We start from the raw sequence: 18,994 nt of genomic DNA on the forward strand, positions 1-18,994 counted from the left end.
AGGGGTTTCGCTGAGGCTCTGGCACTCCAACCTGAAAAAGGCTGTAGCAGCAGCGATGCAACGGCGCCGTATGGGTGCTCTGACCAGCACAGAGCAATGGCACGCAGAGCTCCCCGCCCATGCTGCATGCGGCCTAGCTGGACTGCCTCACACCGCACTTGGGTGGCTCGCGCAGCGCCGCATCATACCCCACTGCACCTAACTACGTGGCCTCACACAGCACCGCATCTCCCTGCCGTGCTCTGCACGGTGCTGCACCGCCGCCCCGCCAGCGCGTCATCGCCGGGCACCGCATCCTCGCGCTGCCCGGCTCCGCGCTGCCCTGCCCCGCCTCACCTTCACCCCCGCTCCGCGCCCGGCCCCGGCGGAGCCGCGCCACAGCGAGAGCGCCCGCCGCCTCGGCCCCGCCGCCTCCCGCGCTCCCCGCTCGCCCATTGGCCGCAGCCGCTGCGCACGGCGCTGTCTCCATGGCGACGCGGCGGAAGGCCAGTCCAAGATGGCCGCCGAGCCGGGCGGCGGGCGGCCCAGAGCTTCTCGGCCGCTGCTCGTCGCCTTCATGGCCGCGCTGCTGGGCTGCGGCCGCGCCGCCGCCCCTTCGCCCTTCTCGTCCTCGTCCTGTCACCACCGCGTGCCCAGCGGCGAAGAGGTGAGGCAGCCGCGGGCGGTTGTCAGGCGGGGATCGGGCGGCGAGGGCTTCTCCGTTTGCCGCTCCCGCCGTTGGGTGCGTCCCCTCAGGGCTGCCCGGGTCGGGCTGAGCGGGCTCTGGCCCCGCGGACCCCCGGGCTGTGGCCCCCGGGCGGCGGGCGGGTGAGGGCAGCGTGGGAGGAGAAGGGCGGGGAGCGGCTTTGCTTAAAACCAGACAAGAGCTGCTGCCGCAGACGAGAAGGGGTTGGGAATGCTTGTTGGTGTGAACGGCCAGGCGAGTTGCCTCATCCCCCCGCTTCTTCCTCTCCCTGCCAGGCTGTTTATCGAGTTCCTCTAAAGGAAAACCGCGTCTTGAAGAGAAATGTGGATCAGCAGCTGAGAATTAAGATTATATACGACACAAGTGTTGAGGAGTGAGTATCATTTGTGGCAACTTTTTTCCCCCCCCACACATGAGAGTGGAACTCGTGTTAATTGAAGCTTGTTCCTTTTGTTTTGTTTGCCAAATACAGTTTGCTACCTGAGAAAAGTCACCTTATAAAGGTAAGTCGTCATTGCTTCACCTTTTTGTTTGTACATAGTTTACATGTATCGTGTTAAGTGTAAGGCCTATGTAATTAAAGGCTTTGAATCCCAGCAGTTTCATATCCCGTAGTCTGTGAAACCAAGGCTTTGTGTACAGATTATGCCTCCCTTCTAAACACCTCCTGTGTTCCAATAAATGTTGTTTGGCAGGTGTTTGCTATGTCCCAAGGTGCAGAACTTTCAGTGAGCATCGTGTGTATTTTTTAAAGCCTCTTTGAAGTTGTACATGAGAATGAGTTCTGGCTCCCTTCTCGTTTTGTCACTGCAACAACAAAATCTGGGAAAACCGGAATGAAGTATTTCCTAAGTACATTGATAAGGCTTGAATTTCTTGGAAAGTCGGTGTTTGTGCTCTTCTGCTATAGCACAACATGGAACTTGGTAGTTAATGCTTTTAAGGTGCTGCTGGGTGACTTTTGTTTTTTGTTGTGTTCAGAACAAACTTTTTCCACAAGCTATATCTTATTTGGAGAAGACATTTCAAGTGCGTAAATCCACGGGTACCATATTACTAAGCAGGTAGGTGAAAGTTTGTTGAAAATCGCTTGCTGTTTTTGATATTTATCATTGCATTGTCTGGCCTTTTACGAAAACAATAGAGTAAGAGCGTGAGAAGTGCTCTCCTCAGTCTACAGTGACCAATCTGACCCCTGGCTGGTAACAGATGTTATTGAGAGAGCATACACAAATCACCCAGTCTTGTGTGGCCGCCATTTGTTATATCAGAGATGTTATGGGCTCTCCATGCTGCCTGTTTCCTTGTATAGGTACCCCCGTTTATGAACCTGTACCTAATGTTTTTCTGTGGATCTATTGTTAACAATTGGAAGCCTTATGTCTTCCAGAGCAGGGTAGCTAATAATTCTTCCCATGGAAGTTACATCAAATACCTGTATTGCAGTACTCTTGAATGCTGTAAAACTGTTGTACTGTTTCTTTTTAATAACAAAACAGTGCTGTCTTTCATGTTTGGTTGAAGGCAGTGTGCGACAAACCAATATTTGAGGAGGAAAGCCGACCCTCACAGGTACTGCCAAGGAGCCTGCGCAAGCCATACAAGATGTGGGCCAGTTATAGTTCCTGAGAAACACCTGCAGGTAAGCTAAGCCATCCACATCCTTCTTAACCTTTGAAATATTGTTGCTTGTGGGAGTTAATAAAAAGCTTCCATTACTACCTGTGCATGAGTGACCTGTTTGTGGGAGATGACTGAGTTTGAGTGACAGAACAATTTGAGTCAACGGTTGATTTAGGCTGTTGGACCAAGAGTCGAGTGAAGCTGGACTCGTTACTGTTTTCTAAGCCGCTGTGTGATGGGCTTGTGTGGAGCCACTTTCTGCATGGTAACAGGGGGAGGGGGCTGCAGTGCTGCCCCTGTAAGCAGTTCCTGAAACTCCCTCTGGCTCTGAGTCTGACCCACCTCTGACCTGGCTGGGCCCATCTGGTGCCTCTGCCATCACTATTTAAGAAGGGAAACCCACAGTGCATAGGAGGAGGTGGACAGAGTGAGACAGGAGGATGGAGGTGACCACATGGGCCCTGCAATCAGTGAAGAAGGAAGGGAGGAGCAGTGCCAGACCAGAGACCTGACTGCAGCCCATGGCAAGAGAGCAGCTGTGTCCCTGCGAGCCACGGAGGGCAGTGGTGGGACTGATAGTTGCCAACAGCTCTGGGAGGACCCTGTTCCAGGGGGACAATTGCAGATGAGGACCCCATGCTAGAGGAGGTGATTATAGATGAGAATTCCATCCATGCCAGAGGGGAGGGATTGTAGATGAGAACCCTATGCTAGGGGGGTGTTTGCCCCCAGATGTGCAGGAGACTGTGTGAGGAGAGGCCATGGCACAGGCCATGCTGGAGTGTCTGTGGGCCACAGAGATTGACACAGAAGGCAGAGAGGAGCTGCAGCCCTCGGGATCAACACAGGTCAGTGAGGCCTGTGCAGGGCTGCCCAGCCTGTGAGGGACCCTGCGCTGGAGCAGGGGAATGGTGAGGAGTCCACCTGCCCTGAGATGAGACAGGCAGCAGGAGCCTTTGCAGACAGACTGACTGCATCCCAAATTCCCTGTCTCTCTGATCTACTTGTGGGGAGGAGATGAAGATACCGGAATTAAGTGCTTGAGCCCAGGAAGAGGGGAGGGGTAGGAGGAAAGTGCCCTTAAAAGGCTGGTTATGCTCTTCATCATTGCCATACTCTGAGGTGGTTTCTCTTTGTTATGGTTTTGGTTATTGGTGCATTAAATTAAGTTTCATTTTCTTCCCCACTCTGTAAAGTGGGGAGTGAGCCTTCCCTGTCCTTGGGGATTTCCAAAAAGCCTTCCATTACATTTTTTTCCCCGTCCCTCCGGGAGGGGGAGCAGTGAGCAAGTGCCTGCTCCTGGGTTCTTTTTACCGTGACACGCTATTGTAAGGAACTATCCAGAGGACGAGATTCAAAGCTTGTTAAATTGCCCTGAGTCACATCATTATTCACCTTGGTCAATGAGTCAGGTTTTCACAGAATTTGTAGTAAGGTGGGTTTGGGTTTTGTTTGTTTGTTGTAGAGATTATCCACTGAACTGGGAGCATGGTGCAGGAAATACTTTTGTCTGTAGCATTTTTCTTGCGTGAGTGTTTGATTCAACTGTAGTGTGTGATCAGTAGATTTCTTTCCCTCCCTCCTCTCCTTCCTTCCCTCCTCTCCTTCCTTCCCTCCTCTCCTTCCTTCCCTCCTCTCCTTCCTTCCCTCCTCTCCTTCCTTCCCTCCTCTCCTTCCTTCCCTCCTCTCCTTCCTTCCCTCCTCTCCTTCCTTCCCTCTCTCCTCTCCTTTCTTTCTTGCAATTTCGGTCGCAGTATTAAAACTGTACCAGGTTACATGTGAAACGCAATTGCTACTTACATAGCAATTTTTTTTTAATTGTAGGAAAGAAAGGGTGCAGTTTCTCAGATAAGGGCCTCCTAAGTGAGTTTTTCCAAAAGCTGCCACTTCTTGCTATCTAGTAAATTCAAGAAGCTAGTCATGTGGAAGTTATTCCTTAGATCTGTGGGGTTTTTTTTACTGCCTTCATAGGGAGTTTTCTCACCTTCTGCTGTCTTACAATGGGATTTATTCTTGCCTTCAAGTGTTTTGTCGTGTAAAGTTTTGGTCACAGCTGCAGTATCTTAACTATTCTGTTTGAACATTGCCAAAGCAATGCAGGGTATGCAATGAGAGTGAATGGCACTGTGGACCCACGGGCTTACCTGACCAAGAAGGAGTTCGAGATGCTGACTTTGTACTTTACGTTAGTGCTCTCACTACTGAAAGGTGTGGCCATGAGAATATCATTGCCTATGCAGCCTACTGCCAGCTGGAAGCTGAAATGGACAGGCAAGTATTCCCTCTCTTACTAACTATTTTTGTTATTTTTATTTAAACCTTCAAGGTGGTTTTTTTTAGTTGTTTAAAAGTGGAGTTTGTTTGCCTGTGTTGTATCATAGAACGAAGTAGACGTCCTTGTTGAAATAGGCAAGCTGATGTGTTGAAGTCAAAGCTACTCCTCCACTGTTACTGCATTTATCTCAACATCTTGTCACAGGTTTAAAGGCAAATGCAAATGGGCCCCACTTATGTGGTTCTCTTGTTTCTAATTGGGTTCTAAGAGACACTTTGTACCTCTGTAGTGTCTCACCTAGAGTTCAGAGCTCTTACACAGTTCTTGCTGGCACCTGTGCAGAATACTGATTATAGAGCTTGATTCCATCCTGCCCCTCCCCACTTCAAAAGAAAACTAGTCGTGGTGGTGTTGACAGACTTTTTAAAAATGATTGGGGAAGTTGTTTAGGACTTGTTTTTACACTAGTCTCCATTTTCCTTCAACTCTTCTGCCTTTTCAAGTGACTGTGATCTGAATTTGCTACTGCCTTACTAAAAAAGAATTTCATCTTAATCCTGTCTTCCAGGCCAATAGCTGGCTATGCCAACTTGTGTCCAAATATGATTTCAACACAAGCACAGGAATTCGTTGGCATGTTGTCTACAGTGAAACATGAGATCATCCATGCACTGGTAAGGGTTGATGTTATAAAATGTGTTTCATAGAATTATATGGAAAAGACCGTTAAGACCATTGAATGCAAGCAGCAACTCAACATTGTCAAACCCATCACTAAACTAAACCGTGTCCCTCAGCACCTCAGCTGTGTGATTTTTAAATATCTCCAGGGATGGGAACTCCACCACCTCCCTGAGCAGCTTGGGACAGTGCTTAAAAACCCTCTTGGTGAAAAAGTTCTTCCTAATGTCCAATCTAATTTTCCCTTCGTGCAATTTGAGCTTTATTTCCTCTTGTCCTGTCTCTCATTACTGGATAGAAGAGACTGACTCCACCTCACTACAACCTCCTTTTGGGGTATTTATGGAGAGTGATCGTATCTCCCTTCATCCTCCTCTTCTCCAAGCTAAACACCCCCAGCTCCTTCAGCCCCTCCTCATCAGACTTGTGCTGCAGACCCTTCCCCAGCTTCCTTGCCTGTCTCTGGACATGCTTCAGCAACTCAGTGTCCCTCTTGTAATGAGGGGCCAAGAATTGGACACAGCACTTGAGGTGTGGCCTCACCAGCACCAAGTACAGGGGACAATCACTGCCCTGGTCCTGCTGGTCACATTTTTTCTGATCCAGGCCAGGATGCCATTGGCTTTTTTGGCCACCTGTACACACTGCTGGCTCATGTTCAGCCAGCTGTTTCCCTGAAATTTGTGCTTGCTTGCTTCACATACCTCCAGCTTGAAGGATGTTTGGTGGAGGAAAGCTCTTGCTTTGCCTCTTCAAGGTAATTAACACACAAACTGAAGTGTGGTGCTTCCAGTGTATCTGTATTGGGTGTGATACCTCTTCTGTGGCGTATGAATTGTCTTACCAAAGGTTTCCATGTGCTTGGGTTTTTAATTGAAGGGTTTCTCTGCTGGACTATTTGCATTTTATCGTGATGACGATGGAAAACCTTTGACAGCAAGATATGCAGATGGACTCCCTCCTTTCAATGAAAGGTATTTTATTGTTTGGGACCTCTCATCCATTGAAGGATGTTTTCACTTTACCTTTTTAAGATGTATTCATGCCTGTTGAAAAGCCAACTTGATGCCATTATTGGAATGCTTTGCCTTTATGTTTAAACATTGGGATGTTGTGATTTTGTAGTCTCTCTTTACATTGGTATTAAGCACCTATCTCCATACATGAAATCATACTTTAGTTTGTAATATATTGAGAGACTTGAAGTTAAGCATTAAAATTGTCCATGCTTAAGTTTCTGTTTGCTCAACACCTTACTAAATTGAGGCTTGTGTTTTCTGCAGTTTGTCTAATGTCAGTTCAGTTCATTTTTAGTATCTACCATCCAAGGATAAAGTTATACAAAAGAAACAATGTGTGTAGTCTGCTGTGTGATTTTTCTGACTTGTTATTCAATGAACAGTGTGCACTTTTTTTCCATTGAGTTGATATTGTAGAAATGCTCTTGTAGAGGTTTTTTGAAGGTGAAAGGGTAGAGAGCTTTTGGTTTTGTTCACCTTCCTCTTCATAATAGTAACCCTGAGGATTTTTATTTCATTTCTTACACTTTGGTAACTGTAGAAAGTACATCTTGAGTCTGCAGACATCTCCTAAATCTTACTTTGGCTTATTAAGTCAGAGTTGTGTGTATAATGAACACATCTTACAAAGGAGAAACGTTGCAAAATCAACTTCAGAAAGTGTAAGAAAGTATAGATATTACTCAGCATTCTGTTCCTTATAAAAATAAATCTTTTCACAGCAATGTGTATTTGTGGAGAGGTTTGTAACCAAAACCTTTTTCTTACAGTCTAGGTTTGTATCAGTGGAGCAATAAAGTCGTTCACAAAGCAGTGAGGCTGTGGGATGTACGTGGTGGCAAAATGCTGCGACACGCTGTTTATCTGCTGATTACACCCCGTGTAGTTGTAAGTTTGGGTTGAACTTTTAAACTTTGTGTGTCAAGATTACCATCACATTCTCAAGGCATAAATGATGGTTGATAGGGCTGGGATAAAGGCTGGACTCAATGATCTTAAAGGTCTCTTCCAGCTGAAACGATTCTATGAATGTTCCTTATCCTTAAGAAATAACAACCTAACATCAAATACCCTGAAAATATGGTTCAAAGGCTACGTGATTAAGAGTATAATTACTTGGGAGGGTGTATCCAAAGTAAAATGAAAGGGTTTTTGTTGCTTTGGGATGTTTTTTATCCAGTCTGCAGTGCATGCATGTTATCCTCAGCTAGTTCTGTTGCTGTTTTATTCTTATAAACGTCCATCATTTATTTCCAGCAGATAAGTAGACAGATTGCTAGGTTTGGTGCTGGGATGCTTGCTGGCTTAGCCTATTGGTAGATTTGTTTTACATCCAGAAGAAAACAAAATAGTAGAAAAAGAAATGCTGAAATGTATTAAAAATAGTTCTAGAAGACTAGGACTGCAAATGGATATGTGTCTCAGCCTTTGGAGAGTTATGTTGAAATGTTTTCTTTTTAGGAGGAAGCTCGAAAACATTTTAATTGTCCAATTCTAGAGGGAATGGAGCTTGAAAATCAAGGTGGAATGGGTACTGAGCTCAATCACTGGGAGAAGAGATTGCTGGAGGTTAGTGCTGATAACAGGAATGCAGGGGGATGGGGAAATGTCTGCTCCCCCCACCTTTGTTTTTAGTTTTATAGTGATACCTGCAGGAGCCTTGAAAATGCAGGTATATCACACCTCACTGAAATATGTCACTAAAGTACAAGTACTTAGATTTATCTAGAAACTGGATATTTTTTATCATATTGGTTTATCTCAGAGTATGAGTTTGACATAAGCTCATTGCTTAGAAACTGAATATCTGTCACTTTTGTATGCTGTTTACCCTGTTGCTTCCTTTTTAGAGGAAAGGGGTATTCCTTTAAGTCAGTTTCTTAGACATCAAGTATTTCATCCTTCTATCTATTCATTATCTTGGCTTCATCTTTATTCAAGTGCCCTGGGATTAGCTTTTGTCATCTCTACTCCAGAACCAAATCTGATCAAGAAAACACTTATTTCCCTCTGAAGATTTAAGCTTATTTTTGTTCATAGCTTTGTGTTTGGTGATACTTTTTGACAGATACCTCGCTGCATACAACAACAACTAGGAAGTGTAAGTAAGAGGGAAGTGTTTGAGGACAGACCTTTTTGTGGAAGTACTTTTGAAAAATGCATATTCTTTGCTTTTCCTGCATTTCAGTGACTTTAGGTGTGGCATGGTAGATTAAGGCCAAGTGGCTGCCACTAGAACAGGGGTAATTCTAAGGATTGAATAGGATCAGCAAAAAGGAGATAATTACTAGTCTTCTATGTGCTCTTCCAGATAAAGTTTGTATCTGGGGGATAACCCATATGGTTTGCTTTTGGTCTTGATCCAATTCTCACTAAGTGCAGCGATAGCAAATTGGATGCTAAAGTCTGCTGATAGTCACTCTTCCTGACCCCACTAGTGAAGAGGGAAGCCTGGAAAAATACCTCTTTTAAAGAAATAATAGAAATGAGATAGAAACCCTGGAGTTGTGTAATGAAGTTTATCAGATGGAAACCACTGTTACAATTGCCAGTTATGAGATCATTAGGAAACTCCAAGATGGCTGGAGTTGCTCTTTGAGGATGATGTGAACTTGCTTATTTTAAAATGAGATGGAAAATTCCACTGCCACACTAATAAAGCTTCCTTTGGTGTGCTGTGTTCCTTTAGTCATCTGTTGTATGCACCTTACTCCTGAAAAGAACTATTAGAAATTCTGGGAAAACTAAAAGTCAGTCTTACACAAGACAATAACACATGCTTGGCTTTCAGCTTACCAAAATGAGACAGGAGAGAGCTGTGTGATTGCTATTCCTAAACGTGATAGAAGGAGGAGTTTTACCTGAAGAAAAATGAGTAAATGTTGCTCATGAATAAGGTTTAGCTGGAATTTGGAATGGTGTTTTCTGACTTGCAGGATTCTAAAGGTTTGTAGTGGGGGGTTGCACTTGTGATTCCTTTTATGAAAGAGGTTGGGATTTGGTTGTCACTAGTAAGAGGGGACTGGAAATAAAATGCTTTTTCATAGGAAGCATTTTCTTCCAATAATGATTTTCAGTGACTTCCTAATAGTAACTGGTAACTTTCAGAATGAAGCAATGACTGGATCCCATACACAGAATCGAGTCTTTTCCAGGATCACCTTAGCGTTAATGGAAGACACGGGGTAAGAATTAATAAGAATGGGGTCGTTTTTGTTCATTTATGTTTGGCTTTTGTGGTACCTGTTTTGATTTAGAATTGATGCACTTGTACTCATCCATCTGCAACACAACAGATAGCATAGTTAACATTAAATTAGACAAGGAATTATACCTAGGATGTTAATTTTTCTTCATGTATTTCAAAACCTGTTTATTCTTAATCTAGCCTTACAAAAACATGCACTGCAATACGTACTGTTTGTAGTGTCTGTTTACTTTTTCCTTAGCATAAGTTGTCTTTCACTTGCATACAGTGCATATGCAAGGTGAGCAGGAAAAAATATGGGAAGCATAAATTGTCTAAAATGTCATGTTTCTGTATGTCTTGTTCCTTTGCAGATCACAGTGCATTGCTGTTGAACAAATAAGCAATAAAATGTTCTTGTAGCTCATTGTGACTTGAAAAACAGTGACATTGTGATGTATTTTGTGCTAGGCAGAAAGTGATGCAGTTTCCCTCTTCCTCCATTTGAAGACCTTAAGGCATAGTATGAAGTCCTTTGAATTGCTGTTTTACTAATCAGAACACGAGCTTTTGAAGTAACTGTATTCTCATTTCAAAATACCTTTACAGCTGGTATAAAGCAAATTACAGCATGGCAGAGAAATTAGATTGGGGACGCAATAAAGGCTGTGACTTTGTAATGAAGAGCTGTAAATTCTGGATTGACCAAAAGAGACAAAAGTAAGAATACAGTCTTTTTATTTAAAAAAATAAAATAGTAGCAGCCCTGATGCTTGTTTACATTTGTCCTTCAATTGCAACTCAGTAAAAAGTAGGGGCAGATTAACAAGGAATGCTGTCCTGACTACCTTCAGAATGCACCCAAGAAGCACATCAAATGTATTAAGAACTGATGCATGCCACCCAATAACTACAGGGTGCAGAATGCACTTCCAGGGTAAGAGGGCTATGCTTTAGAGAGGAGGGGAGAGACTTAATCTACAAATGTTTGCTTTCTTATTTTGTCCCTTCTAATTGGAAATGCAGCCTGTGTTGTTTTGTATGACTGGATTGTACTTAAGGCAACAAAAGGAGATGATAGCTATCATCAAAACAAAGCCTGCCTTGTTTGTTTGTTACTCATAAATTTCTAGGACACGGCTGCAGAGTGGGCCTGCTTTGCTTCTTTTTTTGTTCTTTAAAGTTGACAGAGCAACGTGATTCAACTCAATAGGTGACTGCATTATAACTTTGCTGGCTTAATATTCTTTAAATTGCAAAGGTTCTAACTAGACAAATTACAATAATTAACCTCCAGAGGAGAAGCCAGTGCTTCTTCATGTGATTGATTGAGTGTGGGGGAGAGCGGGAACAGGCAGTCTTGACAGACTGCTTAGTTAAATGATGAGAAGCAGTTTAAGTGATCTAATGAAATTTTTACTCCTTTTTTTTTTCTTTCTTCTTGAGGAGACAATTAATCAGTCCATACTGTGACACTTTGAGGAGTAACCCTTTACAGTTAACCTGCAGACAGGACCAAAGAGCAGTAGCAGTGTGCAACCTGCAGAAATTTCCAAAGCAGTTACCTCAGGAATATCAGGTACAATGGATCTTACTTTACCAAATAACTGTTGTGCTTTGCAGCCAGGTGGTTTATATTTCTTTATTTTTCCTGTTTTTCTGTTTTCTTCTGAACTAGTAGTTGAGAGCAGTTATTGTGGAAAATGACTGACTGCTTATTGTATTATAAGGAGTCTGGATGCTAGAAGAAAACCCTTGTGATCTTAATAAAACAATAAGGATGTCACTCAGCCATTTAACCAGCTACCAGATGGAAATGTTGCTGTTTAACAGAAGTCCCCCAGAAAGTTGGGGGGTAGTGATACATGCAAATGTCAATCTCTGTATTATTCAAGTGTTGTTAAATACATCTGGCTCATCTGGTTCGTGGGTATTGTAAGCTGCTGTTAGTAGCATTCTTGAGTAGTACTAGCTGATGTTCTTAGAGCTGTGGAAGTTGGTTCTAGTTAAAATCCTGTTGTACACATGTCTGCGCAAACTACTTCTCCCTTTTTTTGTTGTTTTGCAGTATTTTGACAACCTTAATGGAGTACCAACAGAAGAATTGCCTTATTATGGTGGCTCAGTAGAAATTGCTGACTATTGTCCCTTTAGTCAGGAATTCAGTTGGCATTTAAGTGGTGAATTTCAACGCAGCTCAGACTGCAGAATAATTGAGAACCAACCAGGTCAGTTTTCAGGGTTTCAGGATGGGATTTAAGAGACTACTTTTGTTAATCTGTTGCCATATAACCAAGCTAATTAGATGTGGAATTATTTTTGCACTACTAGCTGTGGGAAAGAAGCACAACACAACTGCCTTGTACACCTAGGAAGCAAACACCCACATCTAGTACAAGAGCTGCATAAAAGCTGATCAGAAATTAACCCCAAATAATCCAAATACAAGAAAGGACGGGTATGAGTAGGTTGATTGGGTTTTTGTAATCTCTGAGAAATAATTTCACCTTTGTAGGTTTCTTGTTCAAGGCAAGAAGCTTTGTGAATTACCAGAACATGGGCTTGTCTCCCGGGGCACTGCATGAATGCTCAATGTTGCAGAGCTCCAGAATGCTGTGGGATATTACCTGTCTGTGCAATTGTCTTCACGAGCAAACACCCTCTGCCCTCAAGCCAGCAGTCAGAGCTGGCACTCCCTGGGGATAAATATATCCACATACTTCTCATGGAAAGTGCTTGCTTTGTTTCTGTAAAAAACAAACAAACAAACCAACAAAACCAAACCCCAAAACTTGTTTTTCTTCCCACTCATATTTAAGACAGTATGATTCTCAGGCTGATAATGATTAACTGTGTGAAAGATTCCAAAAGTAAACCTTGAGTCATGTGTGCAGACACTAATTATAGCATATTACATTGATGCGGACTTTCTGTTCCCCTAGTAAGTTGCAATGAAGTATATTCTTTCTACCTTAGATCCTACCAAAAACTATGGTGCAGAGAAATACGGTCCCAACTCTGTATGTCTGATTCAGAAATCTGCTTTTGTCATGGAACAGTGCAGGAGGAAACTCAGTTACCCTGACTGGGGTAGTGGATGTTACCAAGTAAGTACTTGTAAAGTTTTTATCTTTAACTTTTTCCTTTAGTGGGGTTTTTTTTTGGTAGGTATAAAATATAGGCTGTGACTGTTAGAACTTTACACCTGGACACTGTAAGTGATCTTCTGTGCTTTAAATCACCAGATGACATGACATGCTTTGGTAATAAGTATCTTCCAACCATAAGCCTATAGTTTAGGTCAGGCATCAAGTTAAATGTGTGACTGGTGGGATAACTTGTGTTTTGTTTCCAGTCTGTCTTACACCTGTGATGTTATTTCCTTTTTCTCCCCAGCTGAGTATGAATACTAATCTTGGAACCTGTTGTTGAAGCTTTAATGTTAATTAGTCACTCTGATATTTTTTCTCCAAGGGTGGAAAACACCGTGCTGTGTCACACTTTTCATTATCTTCCTTCCCTTCAGGATTGTCTCACTAAGGGTGTCACTTTGAACAACAGCCCAACTCTAAAAAGTAGTCATTAGCAGAAGCTGGATTTTATTCCTTTTCAGTTGGTGATTTGCATAATTGCATGACAAGAGTACAGTCAGTGCTTTTAAGAGTTCTTGAACCCAGTAGTTGCTCTGAGGCATTAAAACACTTGCAGTTAATCTATGTTTTAACACCAGGTGTTTACTGAACATATTTGCTCGCTGATAGAACCTCCATACTCCCAAACATATTTCTGATAATCTCATAATACAGACTTGACTCTCTTATTCTTTTATTTGAAGATTTCTTGTTCTCCACAAGGGCTGCACGTTTGGGTCAAGGACACTGCATACTTGTGCAGCCGCTCAGGTCAGGTACTAACTGTCAGCATTCAGATGAATGGCTGGATCCATGTGGGCAATCTGATTTGCCCAGCCTGTGCTGACTTCTGTGACTCCTGTCCCCCAGAGCAGGATCCTCCAGCTTCTAACTTCACGAGAGCTGCACCCATCGGTAGGTTGCCTGGTGTGCTGAGGGGAAACTTGACAGAAGATGTCTGAAAACACGAAGGATTGCTTGGCTCTGACTGGGAACAGGAAGGGAGAGCAATGGCCTGGCTATTCCAAGATCCTAGGCACAGGAGTTCAAGGGAGGTGGCAAAGATGCCCTGCTTTTTGCTGTGCACTCATACTTTTGTTTCTGGCATCAGGACAGGGGCTAACAAAGAATCATAGAAGCATAGAATGGTAGGGGTTAGAAGGGACCTTTAGAGATCATCTAGGAGAAGTGTGTCTGAAACATGACTGCTTTGTGTTGTGTCTCCTTCTGGTAATTGTCCCAGAAATCTAGTTTTAACCTAGCAACTTACCAGAAAATGTGCTCTGTGTTTTGAATGTGGCGTCATTTTTTATAACCTCCAAAATTATCACCTTGGTGGAAAGTGAGTTCTCACTTGTATAACTTCCCATTGATGATGTTAATGCTGTAATCCAGAACATGAGAGATGTCAGTTTATTTGCAGAGGGAGGAGGAAAGCTTAATTTGCTGTTTTGTCAAGACCAGATGGCTTCCTAAAAAGAACCACCTTTACAGTATTTGCACTAGTGGCTTATTTTTAAGCCTATAACCAATTCTTTAATTGTTGGATGTGCTGTTGCTACTGCAGTTCACAAGGACAAAATCAACCCATTTACTTTACTTGCACACCCAATTCTTCCTTTTCACAGTGGCCCTCTTGGGTTTAGGTGTAGCATTTCAAATACCTTTGTTTTGCTTCAGAGATGGCAACATTTCAGTGCTTGGTGGAATGAGTCCTATAGGTTAGTATTGGGTTTTTCCCCTTCCATTTTGCAGGGGAGTTGGACTAGATGATCTCTAAAAGTCCCTTCCAACCCCTACCATTCTGTGATTCTCTTCAGCTTGTTGTTTTATGCCTTGTGTTTTTTTCTATAACTTGCAGCCATAGAGATCAAGAATATTCATAAAACAGTCTTTTGAGACTGTATGGCTTTGAAATGCTGCCTCTCCCCCATCATGCCACGGGGAACTTTCTGCTCTTTTCTTGGAATACCAGCAAGTTTTTCTCACTTATTCTCCTAACTGCTGTTAGTGAAGGAATGTAGAGACTTATTTAATTATGAAGGGAGTAATGCTGTTATTTGATTGGTCTGAATCCCTAGCCTTGAAAGCTGGAATAAAACAGTGCAGAGTATTGCAAAGCCATTTTTGTGCTTTGGTGATTTTGTTTTGTGTTCTTTATCTTTTTCTCTTTAAATAGAAATCTTATAAGCTTTATGGTATTTTGTTTTTATTTCAGACTTATGCTCCTGCTCATCTAGCCTGGTTGTAACCCTTTGGCTGTTGATGGCTAACTTAATTCCCCTGCTAACAGGATTATTTCTCTGCGCATAGAGTAAAGCACGGAGCAAGAAGATGTTCCAAGATGATACACCATCATGTTGCACTCCTTACTGTGGAGCACAGAGTTTTTTGTCTCTGCAGACAACTGTCTTCTGCTGAACCTCATCTCTCCTGGCAAGTATTGGTGCAGGTGGTAGTCAGGGAGGCACTGACAAATTAGCTAGAGCGTGAGAGGAGGAACATTTACCTTGTAGTCTCAGTAAGTGCCAGTATCTGCCTGAATTGCAACCTTTGATTTGGCACAGTAAGGAGATCAACTATGCCAGCTGTGTTAGACTACCTGGCAACTCGGGCAAGATTTGAAATGAGAACTCTTCTGTAATAGAACTGAGAGCTGTTTTGTTGTTGTTGTTGTCCTCTGTGTGACTGGTAGCAAAGCATCCTCAAACTGCAAATATACCTCAGTGGTTTGGTCAAAAGCCATGTACAAATCAGTTGTCAATGCTAATAACCCAGGCCTAAACAAGTGTGGCAATTCTTTTCTTTCTTTTGTCAATTCTTACACTTTATGAGGGAAGAAATAATTTAATGGGTTAGACCAGCTGTTGGCAATTGCCTCCAACTGCATTCTGCAGCTTTGGGGCTTCTGAGAATTCACACTAGTTTGCAGTGGAGCAAATAATTCTTGGGCTTCACTTAAACCTTCCTACATGCACAAAGGGGAATTTCAGACTGGTAACTAAGACAACTGTCAGAAGTCCCGTTCTCATTTAGTGTGTTCTGCTGTGACATTTAATACATCAAATGTTTGAATATTCTCAGAGTAATTTGCTAGGCAGATGCATCCAGGCTGTGAAATTGTGATAGGATTTCTGGTTCTTTTTAATTTTGTTAGTTTCTTTCTTAAGTAATGGCATTCTAGATATTTATTTTCATATTATGAACATAAATGCAGCTGCTCTCACTTTTTGATGAAGGCCAAATCAGTAGCCATGGCAGCTATAATCTTATAGGACCATGTTGATTCTCTAGACCAAAAACTATCAAGCATGAAAAGAAAAGGTCAATACATCTTCTTTGGTTTTTTTTCCTTTTTCTTGGATAGAAATATTAAAATAATTCATAGTATTTTTCTAATGCATTAAGAATCACACATTTTGAACCACATGAGGGCAAAGCTTGGTACAAAATTAATCACTTGATGGACAAAGAGAAAGGAAATGAGCAAAGTCTGTCCAGTTGAGGACAGCTGCTCCGTAGGATGCCTGTAAGGATGTTTTTATTTGTTTCTCACACTATAATGTGTTACAAATAATCTAGTTGAGATTCAAATGAACTCTTATATGGTCCCCAATCCATTGTCTGTCTTGTTAGGATAGTTTTAATTCTTTGGAAAAGTGTTAAATGTGAGTGAGCAGATATGCCCAGTGCCCTAAAAATGCAAATAGAGGGAGAAACATTATGTTTCTTCTTTAAAGTGCTGCAGTGTTTGAATTGTCAGTGACTAATCCCTTTCTCCAATGAAAGGTAGGGGATGGAAGGGATAGGGAGTAAAAGATACTTTGTGATAACTAAACTTGTTTAGTAATAGGACTTCCATTGTAATTGTAAGAAAATCTTTGTGCCTACTGGACTTGGCTTTAGTTTATTTAAGAAACTCCTCTGACACTGCTGAGGTGAGTGAGCTGCAACAGAAAACTCTCTGAAGGCACCACAGTTGTGAGAGTACCTTGCACTGGGCTAGTTCCCCTTCCTAACAGCAGGTGAAGTTTGCTTTGTCTTCTACAGGGCCTAGACTAGCCTTAAATTGGTGTTTTGGAGAAGCAATACAAATTAGGAATCAAAATGCTTTAAATGGGTGCAAATTCAGATGAAGAAATACTCAGATGAACGAGTGAACGCTGGTTATTTTAATATATGCACAATCTACAGTCGGTGTGAGTGGATTCCTTGAAGACACTAAGGTTTGAGAATATATCCTGGGTCCCAGAGGTTGATATTGTATTTTTTTGTCTGTTGTGCAATAATGGTATCACTCAACAACAATGCTTTTGATACTTGAAAAGAAAATATGGGTTATTTTTTCTTACTGTGAACTACTTGCACTGTCTGAACTTTCTGGTTGACTTTATAGCTGTTGAACTTTTTTACTGGTGTTAATTTATTGTGCTTGGTATTTGATATGCTGGTCTCCTGTCTGTGTGTGACACTGGTCATATTTAAGTCAGTATTTTTACCTGCTACACAGTTGTTTTGTCTCGAGGGCTTTTCTTCTTTGACTCTCTCTTCCTGAGAATTAACTGAAAGGTGACTTGAAAAGTCAATGCTTATCTACACTTCTGAATTGTATGCATTAATTAAAGAAAGAGGCTGTAGCACTTTGTACCTGCAGGGAAAAATCTATCTGCCTGTGGGAGCTCTTGTGGTCAGCTTCACTAGTACCTGCTGAGTAGCTGCATTGGTGAATCCAGTGAAGTAAAACTATTGCTGCCTTAATAATCTGAGACTTCAGTCATCATTTCTTTGACGGGCAGCCCTTCAGCTGGCTGTGAGCTGCAGAACTGGCTGGGACTTTGGGGAGTCAGAGGTAGGAGAAGGTACTTTAGTGGGCAAAATTCAATATGTTGCATCCTGTTAGTGTGTTCTTAGCTGTAGCTGGGTTGGAACTGCCATGAAATGTGTCAAATTCAATTTAACGTGAGAATAGTGACTATCAAAAAGAGGATTTGAGTAAAACTGACTACCTCAGTTCTATCTGTCTTTAAGCTTCAAGCCTGCTGTGAACTTTCATATCTTAAGATGACTTTAAGTAAAAGCATGTCTCAGGTTTTTAAGAGCAAAATAAATACAGTACAAAGCAGTAGAACACAGCTAAAATTGTGGCTTGAAGCCATCAGTTATGTAGTCTGAAGTGTAGTTTCCCCTGTGGAAGTCAATATTGCAGACACACACTTGAGGTGTCCTGAGCATATTGTGGCGAGTCCATCCCACTGCACCTCTCACATGGGAAAACTTGGAAATACAGCCCAAAGGAGCCTTTGTTTTCAGCAGAGTAGCTGGGGTAGCAGGAGCCCTGGCAGTAGTACTAAAGTGACAAAGGAGTCTGCTTGTCTGCAGCACAGACATTTCCAGTATGTAGCATCCACAGGTTTAATTTTTCAAAAGCCTTCCATGTTTGCCTCCAGAACTGAGTTGGATCTCTTGGGTTTTTTTACCCCAGCAGTTCAAATCTGTACTATTTCAATCAGAAGTTGAGATGAGTCCTACTTCAGGAAGGCATTTTGCTAGTGTTTCAAACAATTCCAGGGAGAAAGGACAGCTTTTGCCTGGAGTATGCAGCGAGGAAAATGACACTGAAAAGCAAATAACTGAGTGTCTTTGAAATAAGCCGAGGGCTTGGGAGGCTGTTCACAACCTGAGGCATAGGTTAATTACTGAGAGAGAATTTTGACCCCCATTAATTGCCTGTCAGTCCAATGCAGCTTACTCTGCTGAGCACTAGTAAATTGAGAAGGCTGACATCACTTAAGAGCAGACATGTCCACAGTCCCTTACAAGGGCCTGTTCTCTTGAAATCTTCCCATCTTGCAGATCTTTCTGATTGAACATATGTCAGTAGAGAGGGAGGCATCTCTCCATCCTTCCCTGTGTTTCCTAGGAGTGGCTTTCAGCCAGCTGAGCAGGTCAAGGTCTTTCACCTGCAAGACTGAACCACCAGCTTCTGCTTGGCCAAAAGTGTAGGCACGTGCTTGCATCTGTTGCTCCTCAGGTTCTGGCTCTGCAATGGCATCTTACACTAGCAGACTTCCACAATGCAAACGTTGCCTTTCTCATGTGAATCTTACCTTGGAGATAAAAACTGTTTTGGGAGAACTGGCTGACCTTGAACGTTGTGTTTCCTATTTTGGTGCAGAATGTAAATAGAGAACAAAGTATTTTACATAGATTTTGACTGGACTGAGATATAAGGGCTAATTTTTGTTATTTATGGATTACAAATTTCCTTATTTTGCTGTTTAAAAGAGGTACGTCCTACTAAAGAGAAATTGTTCATCAATAAAATGTCTGTAGAAAACTGACTCTTCTTGTCCTTTTCTTTGACAATTTGCATTAACATTACAAACACAGTAA

At 42.4% G+C, this 18,994-nt stretch overlaps 1 protein-coding gene across 4 annotated transcripts; it reads left to right on the forward strand.

Moving 5' to 3' along the window:
- Nucleotides 1–490: 490 nt before the first annotated feature.
- On the forward strand, nucleotides 491–18,925 carry LMLN (leishmanolysin like peptidase). Of its 4 annotated transcripts, none has more exons than XM_062005234.1 (17): nucleotides 491–646; nucleotides 961–1,058; nucleotides 1,158–1,188; nucleotides 1,667–1,749; nucleotides 2,210–2,327; nucleotides 4,401–4,579; nucleotides 5,152–5,257; nucleotides 6,144–6,238; nucleotides 7,054–7,171; nucleotides 7,745–7,852; nucleotides 9,392–9,468; nucleotides 10,080–10,190; nucleotides 10,917–11,049; nucleotides 11,539–11,698; nucleotides 12,447–12,577; nucleotides 13,306–13,516; nucleotides 14,820–18,925. In XM_062005234.1, the coding sequence occupies exons 1-17, from the start codon at nucleotides 497–499 to the stop codon at nucleotides 14,912–14,914; spliced, it is 2,004 nt and encodes a 667-aa protein (XP_061861218.1). In that variant the 5' UTR covers nucleotides 491–496; the 3' UTR covers nucleotides 14,915–18,925. The 4 variants fall into 4 exon arrangements, with proteins under 4 accessions (XP_061861218.1, XP_061861221.1, XP_061861219.1 ...); XM_062005237.1 differs by having other exon boundaries at nucleotides 13,472–13,516; XM_062005235.1 differs by having other exon boundaries at nucleotides 10,920–11,049.
- Nucleotides 18,926–18,994: the final 69 nt, after the last annotated feature.

This window comes from Colius striatus, chromosome 11 (genome assembly GCF_028858725.1).
Source record: "Colius striatus isolate bColStr4 chromosome 11, bColStr4.1.hap1, whole genome shotgun sequence".
Lineage (NCBI taxonomy): Eukaryota > Metazoa > Chordata > Aves > Coliiformes > Coliidae > Colius > Colius striatus.